Below are 14,339 nucleotides of genomic sequence, written 5' to 3' on the forward strand. Positions count from 1 at the left end.
TTTGGGGTAATTTGTTACATAATAGATACATCACTACTTAGAAAGATTAAAAGAAATAGAAAAATCAAGTTCCTCCTCACTGTTTGTAGCTTTAATTTAATCAAGGTTTTGTTGGGTTGAACCGAAATTTTCCTGGTGTCCGACTCTTCGCCAGGTCAGCAGCGATGGTCAGCGAGCTGCGTCTGCATCAGGGCAGTGGCAGCGCCTGGAGGCGGGCCTGCCGTTTCTCCTGCATCTCCCACTAGCCCCCCGGTGTGCGCCCAAGCCCTGGGCGGGTAGTAGCTGCTCTTGTAAAGGCTGGCTCCAGCCTTTCTCTCCGCCCCAATCTCTCTCCTCTAATGCGTGTTCTTTGTCCTTCCTCCCTCTGGCTTCTACCACTAAGTAGGAGGGGAGAGCTTGATTAAAACCATCATAATTTCTAGGCTATTCCCTGTTAGTTTATTGACTAATTTACAAATAAATGCTATTTTTCTTCAGTCATCACTTCTCAAGGGGTCAGCACCTTGTGCTCTCTGATCACGCAGTTGAACAGAAGTCAGACTCAGATGTGTCCAAGTCATTCCAGAGTGTATCATCATGAGGACATTTAAGTAAAATAACCATTTGGATTTATTTTGAGCTCTGTTTTGTATTTTCATGATTTAAAAAAACTTAATTCTCTCAAAAGTTGTATTAGGAAGTGTACCTTCATCTGATGCTGTTTAAAATCTTCCCCGCTCGGGACCCTCCCAGAAGGGTAAGGCTGGTGTTTTCACCGTACATGCGGTTCAGGTAAAGTTACGTACCTTTTCACACAATTTTAAGAAAAATACAAGTTTTATATTAAAAAACAGAAGCCAGGTTATATGGTTGAACAGATCAAACTAAAATTTGCTGTGGTATTTCCTAAGTTTATGCTCTTCTATATATTTTCGTATTTTTTTCAGATACTCTATAAGTATAAATTGTAGGTTCAACAATTTAGCCTGCAATTTGCATAGGCTGAATTTGCAACAAAGCATAGATAGATACTTATATAAAAAATAAGTTTTATTAACAAAATGGGCCCACAATATAAAATACAGGTAAGTAGGTTCATTTTACTAATTTTGGAGATCGTCTGTCTTACTAGGTGCAACACTGTAGACAGGCAGGTAGAACAGTCACTAGGTCCCCGCCTGAGGCCTCTGAGGACGGGAAACACACCCGCTCTGGCCACGAGGACAACAGGTCAGTCGCCTGCTCACTGCCCTGCCCACCCGGCCTCTCGGAAAGCTGCTCCCGTCACTGGTGCTGCTCGGTCACCGGCTCGCCGTCCAGGCTGCCTGAGCGCGGGGCCTGGGAAGGAAGAGTCTAAAGCTTAAAGCAGAAGTTCTTGCCTGAAACAGCACTGGCGTCCCCATCCGGGAGGTTCCGGCCATCACTCCTGACGACGTCCCTCCAGGTCCCTCACCCTTCGGCCGGAGGACGACGGGCTGCCTGAGGGAGAAGGACGGGGGCTCCCTCTAGAACTTCTGCAGGAATTTGAGGACGAGGTCCCGCAGCCGCACCCTGAGTGTCTCGTCATTGTCACAGATGATATGGGTGGAATCTTCCTCAATCTGGATGAGTGTCTCAGCTTCTTGGAGCAGGACGATGTGGCCCTTGGCTGTGTCTTCCACTTTAATGTCACTGAAACCATGCTGCTCCCAAAGGAAAGAGAAGGCGGTTGGCGGGGGCCCTCCCGCGCACTGACTCGGCCTGCCAGGGTGGCCCTTCAGAGCAGGCCTCCTACGGCAGCAGAACTCAACCGCAGCCCCGCAGACAGCCCTCCCTTTGGGGAAAATTAAATGCCTGACGGAGAAAAGCCCCAATAGAAAGCCACTGAGATCCTCGGTGTGGACAGAAAGAAGGCAGTAACTAATAGTTTAAAAGGAGAAAATCTCTTCCTGGAACTTTTTACTAGAGTTAGTGGCTGTTCTTATAAGCAGCAGCATGAATAATACTTTTAACTAATTCCTTCTTTATAGCAAGGTTCTGTAATTCTAATGCTAAAACAGTGATCTCCAAAGTTCTGTGATAAGCCAAAATTCTAAAGACCTTAGAAAATTTTTTTCCTCACAATTACAGTCAAGAACTCTATTCCATGGGAGGAGTGGCCACTGGGGTGAGGGGGCAGGACAGCTGCTGTGATGGAGAAGGACCGTTTCTCCAAGATGAACGCCTTTCCTCCCCCCGCCGCCCCGACCCTGCCAGGGAGCAGCTGGGCCTGGCTTCCCGGACCAGGGACCCAGCAACGCTGCTGCCCTCTGTCCCTGCTGCCTCCTGCCCGACACTTATGCCCTGTGGTGTGGCCACGCCAGCTCTGCCAACAGCGAGGGGCTGCGTAGGAAAGTGAGGCTCTCGAGGGCGCAGACCCCTCTTTACCCCGGCCTCCCCCACCCTGCCCAACGGTCTCCCGGCTGCCCATACTTGATGGGAAGGAAGGGGACGGCTGAGAAAGAATTGGGGGAACGTGGGGAAGGGGGGCACACTCTTCTCTCACCGCTCTGTAACTGTCCCCTGCTTCTGTCCTCCAGCATGACCTTGGGCCAAGCAGATGCTACAGGGACAGTAGCTCAGACCGAGGAGACTACATGGAAAGCAGTGCGCTCCCTGAAGCAGCAGGAGGCCACCCTGAGCCGGAAAGACGGCCCAGGCGGGTTGGGTCAGGCAGGCTCACCTTCTCCAGGGTCTGCACGAACTGCTCCACCGGGATGCAGCCGCTCAGCAAGGGCTTTGGGCCCTTGCAGTCCGGGATGTCATCACTCGCCCGCTTCCTCTTCTTACCGCCTGTGGGCTGGGTGGGCCTGGGCAGGGGCTGGGCGGGAGGGGACACAGTGGCATCAGGAACCTCCCTGGGGGGCAGAAGAGGACCTGTGGCCCCCTGTCTCTGCGTAGTCGTTTCTCTTCCCTTTCCTCGTATGTGGCCAGAGAAATAAACAGTGGAGAGATTACTCGAGGTGCCCTCTTTGTCTCACACTGAGTCCATGGAGAAGTCTGACCTCTTGCGTTTGCTGGTTTGGGAGGTAGTGTCCCCATAGCTGGCTGGCATGCTAGGACCTTCTTCAGGGGAGGGTTCTGGTCGTCACCGGGCCGGGGTTCCCACAGGTTTGTGCCCCCGCCCCCCATGGTACCTGGAGGACATGCTTGTTATCCTTAGTGTGCAGCACAGCCGAGACGGTTGCCAAGGAAATGCCGGGCTTCATCTCCACGGGCACCAGCGAGTCGGCCAGCTGGAAGCAAATGGGGTTTCGGTCAGGTGCACCCCGTTTGGGGGGTGTGGGGGGGACGTGCAGCCTGTTGGGGAAGGTGCCAGTCTCCCAGTGTCACACAGCTGGGCCTAAAGAGATCACCAGTGTTTCTCTTCTTTTGAATTTGGTTTACCTTATTGCAATCTAAAATGACCAGCTAACTTTAAGGAAGAAGGTAAAAAAATTAAAAATTTAATGAGAAATACATCACACAAATTATGCATCATCAACCTAGTACCTCCTGCGATAAAGGAGGAGAGAGAAGACAGAGGGGAAGGGCTGGTGGTGCGTGACCTGGGCCAAGGAGGGAGAGAGCCGCCTGGTGGCCCCAAGGCCTCCCGAGACCCTCCTGCACGAGCACACGCCATCGATCACGGCCAAGGGCTCAGCCCCGACCGCTGCCACCTCATCTCCATCCTTCAGGGCTTCTCGGTGGTGCCTCTCTTTTCTGGCTGCTCTCAAAACCTGTGGGGCTCCCAGGGGTGTGCAGCACAGGGCTCTGCGAATGCGCAGTGGCCCCCCTCTTCTCATTACCTTTGTTCTAACATGTTTTTCATAAAAGATATTTTAAACATCTAATGGGTTTATGTTATTTTAAAATACCTTAACACGTATTTTTAAATGTCTCAGTTTTAGCTTGTAGTACAACAAACATCTATCAATACTACCCATATAAACAAAAGCTTTTCAGGGTTATAATCTTTAACAAGTCTGGACAGCAGAAGGTTGGAGGACTGCCGGCTCAGTGTGTTGAAGTGCAAACCTGACCCTTCAGCCCCACCGCCTGACACTAAGTGAGAAAGTACATACCAGACGGAGACAGGCCGAGGGCACTGGGTGTCTCTCACTTTGAGACGAGCAAAATGCAGAGGAAACGAAAAGCAAAATCTTACACGTTAGACTTCCGGCAAGATGGAGGCATAGATGGATGCACCGTACCTCCACGCACAACCAAGATTAGAACAACAGTAATTTACAGCCAGCATAACATCCAGAACTGACAGAATTTATCTGAATGGAAGTCGGACAACCAAGAAGTTGAAGTAGACCTGTTCATTCAGACCGGTAGGAGGGGCGGAGAGGAGCAGCCGGGCGTGGGTCATGGCTTGCGGAGAACAGGGAGAACTGGGCGCATAAGGCAACTGGGAGTGCATAAGGCAACTGGGAGTGCGTAAGCCATCTGGGGTGTGCAAGATTGCAGCGGGTGGACCCTGAGTACGCAAGCTGCAGCTGGCGGACCCAGTGAGGCGAAGATTGTGGACCAGAGCAGAGCGCGCAACCCAGGATCTCAGGGAAGGGACTGAGGTCCCAGGAGAACGGAGCTATCGCCATTGTTCCCTCTGCCCCCGCCCCCACATACATCACAATCTAGCGACTGGGGTGCCCAGCCCCGGTGAACACCTAAGGCTCCGCCCATCACCCTAACAGGAGCGACCAGACCAAAAAGAGAGAGAGAGACATGTCTCACACAGAAGAACATATCAATGCCCCAGGACTCATCCTTTTGAGCAACCAAGAGATAGCCAATCTATCAGATGCACAGTTCAAAACACTGGTGATCAGGACGCTCACAGAATTGGTTGATTTTGGGCACAAATTACATGAAAAAATGCAGGTTACCATAAAAGAGATGAAGGAAGATGCACGGAGAACCAATAGTGATGGAAAGGAAACTGGGACTCAAAACAATAGAATGGACCAGAAGGAAGAAAAAAACAACCAAACAGGAAAGAATGGAGAAATAAGAATTCAAAAAAATGAGGAGAAGCTTAGGAACCTCCAGGACATCTTTAAATGTTCCAACATCCGAATTATAGGGGTACTAGAAGGGGAAGAGGAAAAGCAACAGATTGAACACGTATTTGAACAAGTAATAAAGGAGAACTTCCCCATTCTGGCAAAGAAAATCAACTTCCAGGAAGCTCAGAGAGCCCCAGAGAAGTTGGACCAAAGAAGAAACACACCAAGGCACATCAATAATTACATTAGCCAAGGTAAAAATGAAGGAGAGAATCCTAGAAGAAGCAAGAGAGAAGGGGACAGTAACCTACAAAGGAATTCCCATCAGACTGTCAGCTGATTTCTCCAAAGAGACTTTACAGGCAAGAAGGGGCTGGAAAGAAGTATTCCAAGTCATAAAAGACAAGGCCCTATTCCCAGATTACTCTATCCAGCAAAGCTTTAATTTAGAATGGAAGGGCAGATAAAGTGCTTCTCAGATAAAAGTTAAAGGAGTTCATCATCACCAAGCCCTTATTTTATGAAATGTTAAAGGAACTTATCTAAGAAAAGAAGATAAAAAAAACATGTATAGTAAAAGGACAGGAAACTCACAATTATTAACTGCCACACCTAAAGCAAAACCAAAAGAAACTAAGCAAACAACTAGAACAGGAACAGAACCACAGAAATGGAGATCACATGGAGTTAGCAACAGGGGAGTGGGAGGAGGAGAGAGGGGGAAAAGGTACAGAGAATAAGTAGCATAGATGGTAGGTAGAAAATAGACAGGGAGGGCAAGAATAGTACGGGAAATGTGGAAGCTAAAGAACATATGACACATGGACATGACTAAAGGGGGCGATATGGGTGGGAGAGGGTATATAGGATAGAGGGGAGTGAAGGGGGGAAAATGGGACAACTGTAATAGCATAATCAATAAAATATATTTTTAAAAAAATCTCACACATTAAACCACCTTAACATCTAGACACACAGATGATTAGCTCCACCTTGTGTTACAAACGACGACACAAAAACTAGGCCCCTTTCTGGAGGGGGAACTTGCTTTCATCTCTCCCTGTCAAAAAGAAAATCACCATCAATGCCAAATTACGGAAACAAAACAAGTCCAACACCAGCAATATTAACCTAATGCGTCAGGCAGCTGGAAGTCTGAGAGCAGTTCTTCCCAAGCTCTGGCCGAAGGTGAACTCGGCCCTCCTGTGGGAGGTGCAGCTAGTTACCCAGGACCTGCAGCGGCCCAGGGGGGACAGGGCGGGTCTCAGGGTCAAAGCTGCTAGTCTGCGCCTGTTGGGTTTGAGGGAGGGGCTTTGTGAAGGACAGAATGGGGTGCTGTGTCCCCGACCTGTCTCCAAAGCCAATCCCTTCTCCAGCTCAATGTCAGAAGGTGTAACAGGCAGATTTATTCTTTTCTTTTGATGAGTTAAAATGGAAATAGACAAGCTGACATGATTACTTAACCATGGATAAACTCTGGAGTGGGAAACGCCAGAAATTAACTAGGAGGATGGTTTCTTTGTAGATGTCTTAATGTTTTCATTTTTGTCCTGAAAACAATGTTCTGGCTTCCTTTTGCCTCTAGTACTGAAAGCTGGGACAGGTCTCTGACACTGGAGCTCGACCCTGCAGTTCCGACAGGTCCCCAGAGCAGGCCGCCACTGCTGCAGGTGCAGGGGTCCGCTCTGAGCACTCGACAAAGATCTGGGGACACTGCTTGTAACAAGTTTTTCTGCCTCTTTTTACTGTCTGTTGAACACATGTTTAAGCTATCTGAAAAGGCAAGAGGAACCCAGAAGCGCTTCCTGCAGGCTTTCCACTCCGCCCGGCATTACGGGAGCTGCGTTTCGCTCCCGCTGCCCGCCTGCCTTCCCCTCAGACCAGCCACTCTGGCAGCACACCTGACTTCTTCCCTATTAAAACAGGCCCAGAGTCCATGTCACTGAAATATTTAGGCTTCGATAGAGCCCATCAATGGATCAACAAAATCCTTATGTTATGCTGGAATACATCATCATCATCATCATCATCATCATCATCATCGTCTTATATTTCTTATTTTTGGTCATATTTATCTCCTCCATTTATCCCTGAACTTGGTGAAACCTGGCTCTCACTCATAAATGAGGTCCAGGAAGCAGGGAAAACCCCCACAACCCTAAGGGGGTTGAGGCACCAGCATTTCTGGTCTTGGAGGCCCTGGCCTGGTCCCTGGCCTCCTGGGTCGCAAACACGTTCATCAGAGCAGCAGGCCAGCGGGGCCGATGTTGACAGCTCTTGCCTCATTACTTGAAAACTCAGAATGAAACAGTGAAAAGCCCCCCTCTCTTGGGTCTAAGGGATTCTTTGGTTCATCCACATCTGACCCAGACCCAAAAGCAAGCTACTGTCTTCTTCCAGAGACTCAGGCGACAGAACCTGAGTGCAACCTTGAGAAGGAGAGCAGCTCACCTCCGGCATGATTTCGATCTTCTCGTACCGCCGCTTGAAGGGCAGGGTGAGGACCTCGGCCCGCCGGTAGGACATGGGTGGCGGCTGGCAGTCGATCATCAGGTCCATCCTGTGGGGCTGTGCGGGGGGCGGCTGCGTGTACTGCTCAGGACAGACCACGTGCAGGGGCTGAGGGACAGACGGGCGGGGAGGGAGCAGGCTGTGAGGCAGAGCCCTGTTCCTTACCTAATCCTACCGTCCTGGATGCCTAGGCTCAGCATGTCCAGGCCGTTTTGAACTTTCCTCCCAAACCCAAGTAATCAGGGGAGAGACGGGCACAGTGGGGGAAAGTACGAATCTACGGCGAGGCCCTGAACTGCCGGCCGTGCTGACAAGCGAGGGATTCGGGCCTCCGTTTGTATTTGTTTTTGCTTTTTCTACAAGACCTGAGTTGCTGTGATGGTGACTACTCCCAAGTGGTCCCTGAGCCCCTTGTCCGGCCACCATGGCCCGGGCTTGCTCTTGGCTGATGGGCCAGACTGTGACTTTTCGTGCCGGTCTGGTGTCTCCGGTGTCTGCCGGGCCACAGGTGGTGGGCTGCGGGCAACGGTCAGGTCACACACTTAACTGCAGGACAGACTGAATCAGACAGAACTCTTTCCTACAAACTCTTTTCTGCAAAGCCATGTTCACTTAGGACAAACATCACCCAACTGAAAACTGATCCTGGCAGCCGACGGAGTCATTGCATTGTCACCGCTTTTGCTTGATTTGGACTGAGCCTCAAGTTCCTGGAAGAATAAGACTTCCCAATAGGCCGCACTGGTTGCATTTAAAACAGCGCTGATTCCTCAGGGCTCCTGCTCCTTTTGTTTTTCTTCCTACCCTGGCGGGTATCTTGTAACTGTCTGAAAGCCACCCGACTCCAGTGTTGGCCCGAGGACCTTCCCTGCATTTTGCTCTCACACCGGACACCAGGGGGCCGGCTGAGCACACCGCTGGCTTGAGGAACGCGGTGTGAAGTTACCCAGTCCTGAAAACAACAGGCTTTTGACCGTCTCTTCCAGTACGCGGAGTAGACAGTGGGCTATCAAATCACTCCACGCAGGCCAAAGCTGGCTGCCTGCTCTCACCACATCTAGGGAAAGTCTGCCCTCTTTCCGTGCAAGGCAGGGCCGCAGGCTGGCGATCACCGCGGTCCATCACCCCCGAGTTCACCACCCCCCCTCCCCCGTGCTTAGGTCCTGCAGCTTTCCCTGCCTTCGAGTTCTGTGCTGGCGCCGCTCACCCCGAGGTCAAAGACTCTGTGAAGAGGACGAAAGCGAACTTCTGACCTCGGCCAAGACATGAGGGCTAGTGGCACCTTGCCAAACCACAGCTGAAGCCAAGAGAAGAGCTGGGGCACCTGGCCCTGGCTGAGGGTCCTGGGCACACCGAGGCGACGGGGAATCAGACATGTCCCTCTGGCCCGTGCCGTGGAGATGCTGCCTTTCTCGACAAGTCTGACCAGCCTCCTGTGGCCTCCTCCACAATCAGACATGTGCCCCCGAGCGGTAGCTGACCCAGGACGGTGGGTTATCTTCCCCTGCCCTCCCTCTGTATTCTCCTTCTGTCCACATTTCTTCCTCTTACCTTCCATGTTTCCCCAACTACTTACCCTCCTCTGTGGCAGAAAATGCAAAATGAAAAAACCCAAAAAACAAAAGCAGGAAGAAACCAACTTCTGACAAAAAGCAACCACCACCTTGGTGACTACCCAAATGTGCAACGAGGGCCCGGGAGGTGTTTCGGCTGTCGGGCAGCTGCACGGAGAGGGCTTTCTGTGGGGGAGGGGGCAAGCAGCTTGCCACTGGGCACAGGGGCCCTCATCGAGCACAGTAGTGTTCATGCCTCCTTGTCCTCCCAATTCTGATTTCTTTAGAATGGAAACTTCTTTCAGGAGGTAAAGCTCCGCACTTGGAGGCTGAACGAGTAGCCAGCACATGTCCTGGTGCTCTGCAGTCCTTGAGCAGTGAGGAAGGCAGGAAAGGCGGCCAGACGCCCCGCCCCTCGGCACAGCTCCACCCCAGGGAGTCACTAGCCCCGTTTCCATGGTTACCTGCACTTCTTTGAGCAGCTTTGACACCTGGATGAAGTTCAGTCGTGTGTCGATGGGGCAGTAAATGCATTTCATGGCCAAGGGCTGGTAGGGAGCCAGTGCCTCCAGGTACGAGAAGTCCGGCTCTGAGGGAGCACAGATGAGACAGTGTAAGACACAGGCGACAGAGGGGCCGCTGGCGTGAGGAGCCACTCAGAAGCAGGGACAGGAGAGCTGAGCAGACAGCTGCAGGACGGAGGTGGCATGCAGGGGGAGGTGGGCGTGAGGGTCCGACAGAAAGGGAAGGAGGTGAGATCAATGAGGGATGAGTAAGAGGGGAGAGCTCTTCTGTGCAACAAAATGGCGACTGATGACTAAAAGAAATGACGCAATTAAAAAAAATCACCATTTGGCAACCATCATAGCAAGAACTTATTCAGCCCAGAAGCATTAACAGATGCTAAAAAAAATTAGATAAAAACCCAGGGAAGACCAGGGGCATGGACTCAGTGTCCCCACAACAGACAAAATTCAAGACTGTGATTTGAGAGGGAAGGCCCTGCCACGGACCACTCGGGTGAAATGCTCCCAGCTAGCGCCCGGGTTTGAGACACGCTGCACACCATCTGCTTGTCTGCACGGCCCTGGAAGACACTGGAAAAGACCTTGACCCACATCAGCAAAGTGTTTCTGCTGAGACTGCTGTACTCCTGTCAGCAGAGCCAGTGCATCAGGATGGAACCCGTCCTTGTCCTCAGGCCAACCTGCTCTCTCCAGAGCGGCTCTCACCACCTGCTTGGGCAGGGACTGTTCTCGCCACTCGAGGACGCCGTCCACCCTGCGCCAAAGCACTGGCTGCTTCCCAGGACGAAGGAGGACTCCCCGGCTCCAACATAGCCTGCAGGCGGCTCTCACCTGCCACGTCAACGTGGTCAGGGCAGTGGCCAGACTAGATTAACACCCTCCCGTGGAGGGGACACACAGCTGACCCCCTTTCCATGTGCAGTGCGAGCTGCAGTCCCACCGCCGTTGCGCACCTTTGGAGGAAACGGCCGAGACGTCTGACACTAGCAGACATCACGGATGACGCAACATCCGCTCTGGACACCCCGCAGACCGGCTTGAATTTAAGTTCATTGCCCAGAGATGTTACGGACAATGGCGGAGTCCTTGATTTCGTGGAGCTGGCTGAAGAAAAGTCCCTTCTATGGTGGTGGCCTCTGTGCCTATGTGAGTACCGGACCCAATGTCGTGGCCGAGTCCGCGCCGCCTCAGGAAGGACAAGCGAGACCGCCGCAGTCCTGCTACACCTACGTTCCCCCGACCACCTCCTGCTTGGCCACACTAGACAACGGTGAGGCTCTGGGGGTCATGAGTCAGTGTTTCTGGCTGACTTCCTCGGCCTCTGGCTGAAAGGGGACCCGGGAAAGAAGGAAAGCAGCCCGAGAGCTGCTTTCCTGAGCTCTGGAACTCGCAGCCGGCCAGGGTGTGGGACATAAACGGTTTCACAAACAACCAGAAAAGGCCACTCAGTGACCACACTGGGCCCAAACAAAAACAAGACCTCTCCATAATCATGCCTGAACCCAAACCCACAGCACTGTCCAAACCACGAGATGCGCCTCCATCGCCCTGTCCTGGCTCCAGTCCACCTGCCTGCCAGCAACAGATCTTTCGGAGACCCACTCACAGAGCTGCTCCTGCCTCCCGACAGCACTCAGCCCAGGGTGGTGAACCCACCTCAAAGTCACCAGCACAGCCCACAGCCACATGAATTCGTTTTTGAAATGCTCCGAGATGCCTCTCGCTTCCCCGTGGCCTTGCGTGCTCCCTCACTGCGACGAGTCCATGAACCCAGCTAGTACCGCGGTGCCCCAGCCGTCTCTGGCTGGGGGCACTGTTACTCCTCCTCAGCAGGCTGAGCACAGGGAGGACCCAAGTGTCCCTGACCCTGAAGATGGGGCACACCTAGACTGCTCCATTGCTTAAGTCTCAACAGTAGTTAGAAAACTCTGAGACAGCAACTGACCCACAGCTTCACGTGCAGGCACGGTATGAAGTGCTTCCTCTCAGCGACCACCAATGCACAGGGCTGCCCAAGGAGAGAGCCGCCAACCACCTGTGGTCCAAGGAGGAAAGGGAGGCTCAGAGAGCTGAGGTCACTCAGCTGAGTTACAGGAAGCTGGGCCAGACTTCAGAGCAGGGGTTTTCCTGCATAGCTTGTAAGATGTTTAAATCCCAAGGCTACCTGAAGATGTTAAACTGATTAAATATATAGTGATTAAATAAAACCCTTACTTGATCTCATAAAAGGATTTATTTTACTCTGAGGGGTTCATTCTCCAGAAAAACCCCGCAAGCCGGAGTGAATGTTAACCAGAGGAGAAAGACCCAGTGCGGGAGGTGACTCCTACAGCGTCCAACAAACAAGGCCGGTGAGCCGTCAGCGGGCAGGTCTGGAAGAGCTCACAGAGCCCCGCCCAAGGCAGCGTGGTGAGCTCCGCTCGCTCAGGGAAGACTCTGCAAAACCAGACGCGCAAGTTTTGGCTGGTACAGCCAGTTAACAAGACAGTTTGCTTTATCCGAGTCTTTCCATGTGGCTTCTGTATCCTTTGGTGTTTATGGCCAAAGAATGTTCACACTTATGCCTTATTTTAGAACTGTCCCTAGGTCTCCCCTGGTAGGCGCATCAGTGACGGTCCCAGTGGGAAGGGCAGGGGCTGGAATTACCTGTGAATATGACAGTGTTGAGACTGGACTTTCCCCAGAGCTCCATGAAGTGGACCACATCCCCGAACCGGAGGGAAGGGTGCCCCGTGAAGACCACGCACGGCTGCCTGAAGTCATTGCTGAAGTCGCCGTGGATGCTGGGGTAGTGCTTCAGCTTGTTGGTCTGAATGAGCTACAACACACAAAAGATAGCACTCGAGGACATGTTAGCCTCGTGTCTCAGCAGAAGGAAGACCCACACCATCGGGGGGAGCCAGAAGTAAATTAAAAATACAAACATATCTTATTATAATTGGCCAAAGATTGAAATGTCTTATCTACAATGTAACTTTTTAACAGATGGGGCCTTTTGATACTGTTAATGTGCTCAGTGGGAACTTTCCAGGTGGCTACGACCTGATGCCGTCCGAGTCTCCCTTTATGGCTTCCCGACACTCCACGCCCTGACCGGAGTCCACCACACCCAACACACACCCACCCCAGAGCAACTCTGTACCGACGCAGGGCCTCCTCGAGGAGTTGCAGCTGGAAGTCACTGTGGTGACTTAACAAAGACAGAGGCCAAACTGGCCTCCCGAGATCTGGGCTGTGTGATGTCCTCGTGGCACAGAGAGCCACGGTAAGAAGCACCCTGTGCACAGGCTCAAACCCGTCTCAAGAGTTTATGTTTCAGCGCTGGCCGGTGGCTTGGCTGGCTGGAGCGTTGTCCTGTACACCAAAAAGATTGCAGGTTCGATCCTTGGTCGGGGCACATGCCAGAGGCAACTGATAGATGTCTCCCCCGCCACACCCCCAACTTCCTCTCTCTCTCAAATTAATAAACGCATCCCCGGGTGAGGATTAAAAAGGTCTCTTTCGAACCAAAACGGTCCCCCTCCCAGCCCAAACTTACAACACCCTCCCACCGTCAGGCCCGACCCAGCATCGCCAAGGACAGCCACAGCCACAGCCACAGCCGGCAGCTAAGGACCTGGCTCGGACCCTCTGCCTGCTTCCTCTACCTGGCCCCACCTCCCCACTCCAGTATTGGACGGCCAGACGGCAAAACCCAGACATCAGAGACCCGAAACACCAACTAAGCCACGGGGACTGTCATCCAGAGAAGCTGTTTAGTGGACAATGACATGACCTGCGACCCAGCTTCATCCTGCAGCAGCCCTAATGCAGAAGAGGGGAGCCCCGTCAACACCTCCAGACCAACTAAAGCCACCCCCGGTAGTGAGAATGTGGCCAGAATGGGACAGTCTCCAAATTTAGAGATACGTCTTTAATGCACAGAGAACTGCTTTTCTGTGTGAGACAGCACAACTAGCCTGGGGACCTCTGTCAGGTGTTGCCGTCAGGTGCTGTGGTCGAGGGGCTGGGGGTGTGCACAGCAGATGGCGAGCACTGAACCCCACTTTCCTTCTGAGTTCCATGCAAACAAAACCAGCTGGCCGAAATCTTGCCTGGCCCCAGGTAAACGGGTGAGCGGTTGCCTAAAAGACTAGGAAGTCCGCTGTACCTGGAGCCACTGAGGGGCCGAACAGGCTTCTGGGAGCAGCAGGAGGTCTGCGCAAGTGACTTAAGTCACTTTTCAGGTGTCACCTACAGTTCCTGCATTTCTCCTGGTCAACGCATGGAAACTAAGATACAGTCACCTCTCTCTTCGTCGACCGGACCGAGCTGTCCAGCTGACTCACTACATTCGACCAGCAGAACTACCTCATGCTTTGGCAGAGACTGTCGGTTTTCTGAAGCAGTTACACACCACTTTAAACATCTTTAAAATGCACACGTGTATAGATTCCATAATACATGCGGACATAAAACACGTAAGACAAACCGGGGAGCAGCCCCACTGGCCGACGGCAGGAAACGGCCAGGTGCATGGCAGTTGTTCCCGCAGGTGCTGTGGGCTGCCAGGCGGCAGCAGCCGTGCCGTGAGGCTCACGACTGCACACAAACGCCCCAGTTCTGCAAGGGAGGGCATTTCCCGTGCCACACCGAGGACAGCTGGCGCGTGACACTGGTGTCGCTGCAGTAAGTCTGGCTGACATCTGTCCCCATGCGGTCACAGCCGTTTTCTTCCTTGTGACAGGAACGTCACGATCTGTGCTCTTAGCGATGCC

General features: G+C 52.5%; 1 protein-coding gene across 1 annotated transcript in view; it reads right to left on the minus strand.

The window, feature by feature from the left end:
• Positions 1–1,059: 1,059 nt before the first annotated feature.
• The window catches only part of INTS9 (integrator complex subunit 9), an 86,331-nt gene continuing 73,051 nt past the window's right edge, over positions 1,060–14,339 (minus strand). Inside the window, exons 12-17 of the mRNA XM_045831786.1 lie at positions 12,229–12,400; positions 9,520–9,644; positions 7,443–7,610; positions 3,135–3,233; positions 2,681–2,818; positions 1,060–1,661 (exon numbers count right to left, since the gene is read on the minus strand). Coding sequence (XP_045687742.1) covers positions 1,485–1,661; positions 2,681–2,818; positions 3,135–3,233; positions 7,443–7,610; positions 9,520–9,644; positions 12,229–12,400 — 879 coding nt within the window. The 3' untranslated portion in view covers positions 1,060–1,484. The remainder of the gene's footprint in view (positions 1,662–2,680; positions 2,819–3,134; positions 3,234–7,442; positions 7,611–9,519; positions 9,645–12,228; positions 12,401–14,339) is intronic.

The sequence above is a fragment of the Phyllostomus hastatus genome, unplaced genomic scaffold (genome assembly GCF_019186645.2).
Source record: "Phyllostomus hastatus isolate PE091 unplaced genomic scaffold, TTU_PhHast_1.1 phas_contig_159, whole genome shotgun sequence".
Lineage (NCBI taxonomy): Eukaryota > Metazoa > Chordata > Mammalia > Chiroptera > Phyllostomidae > Phyllostomus > Phyllostomus hastatus.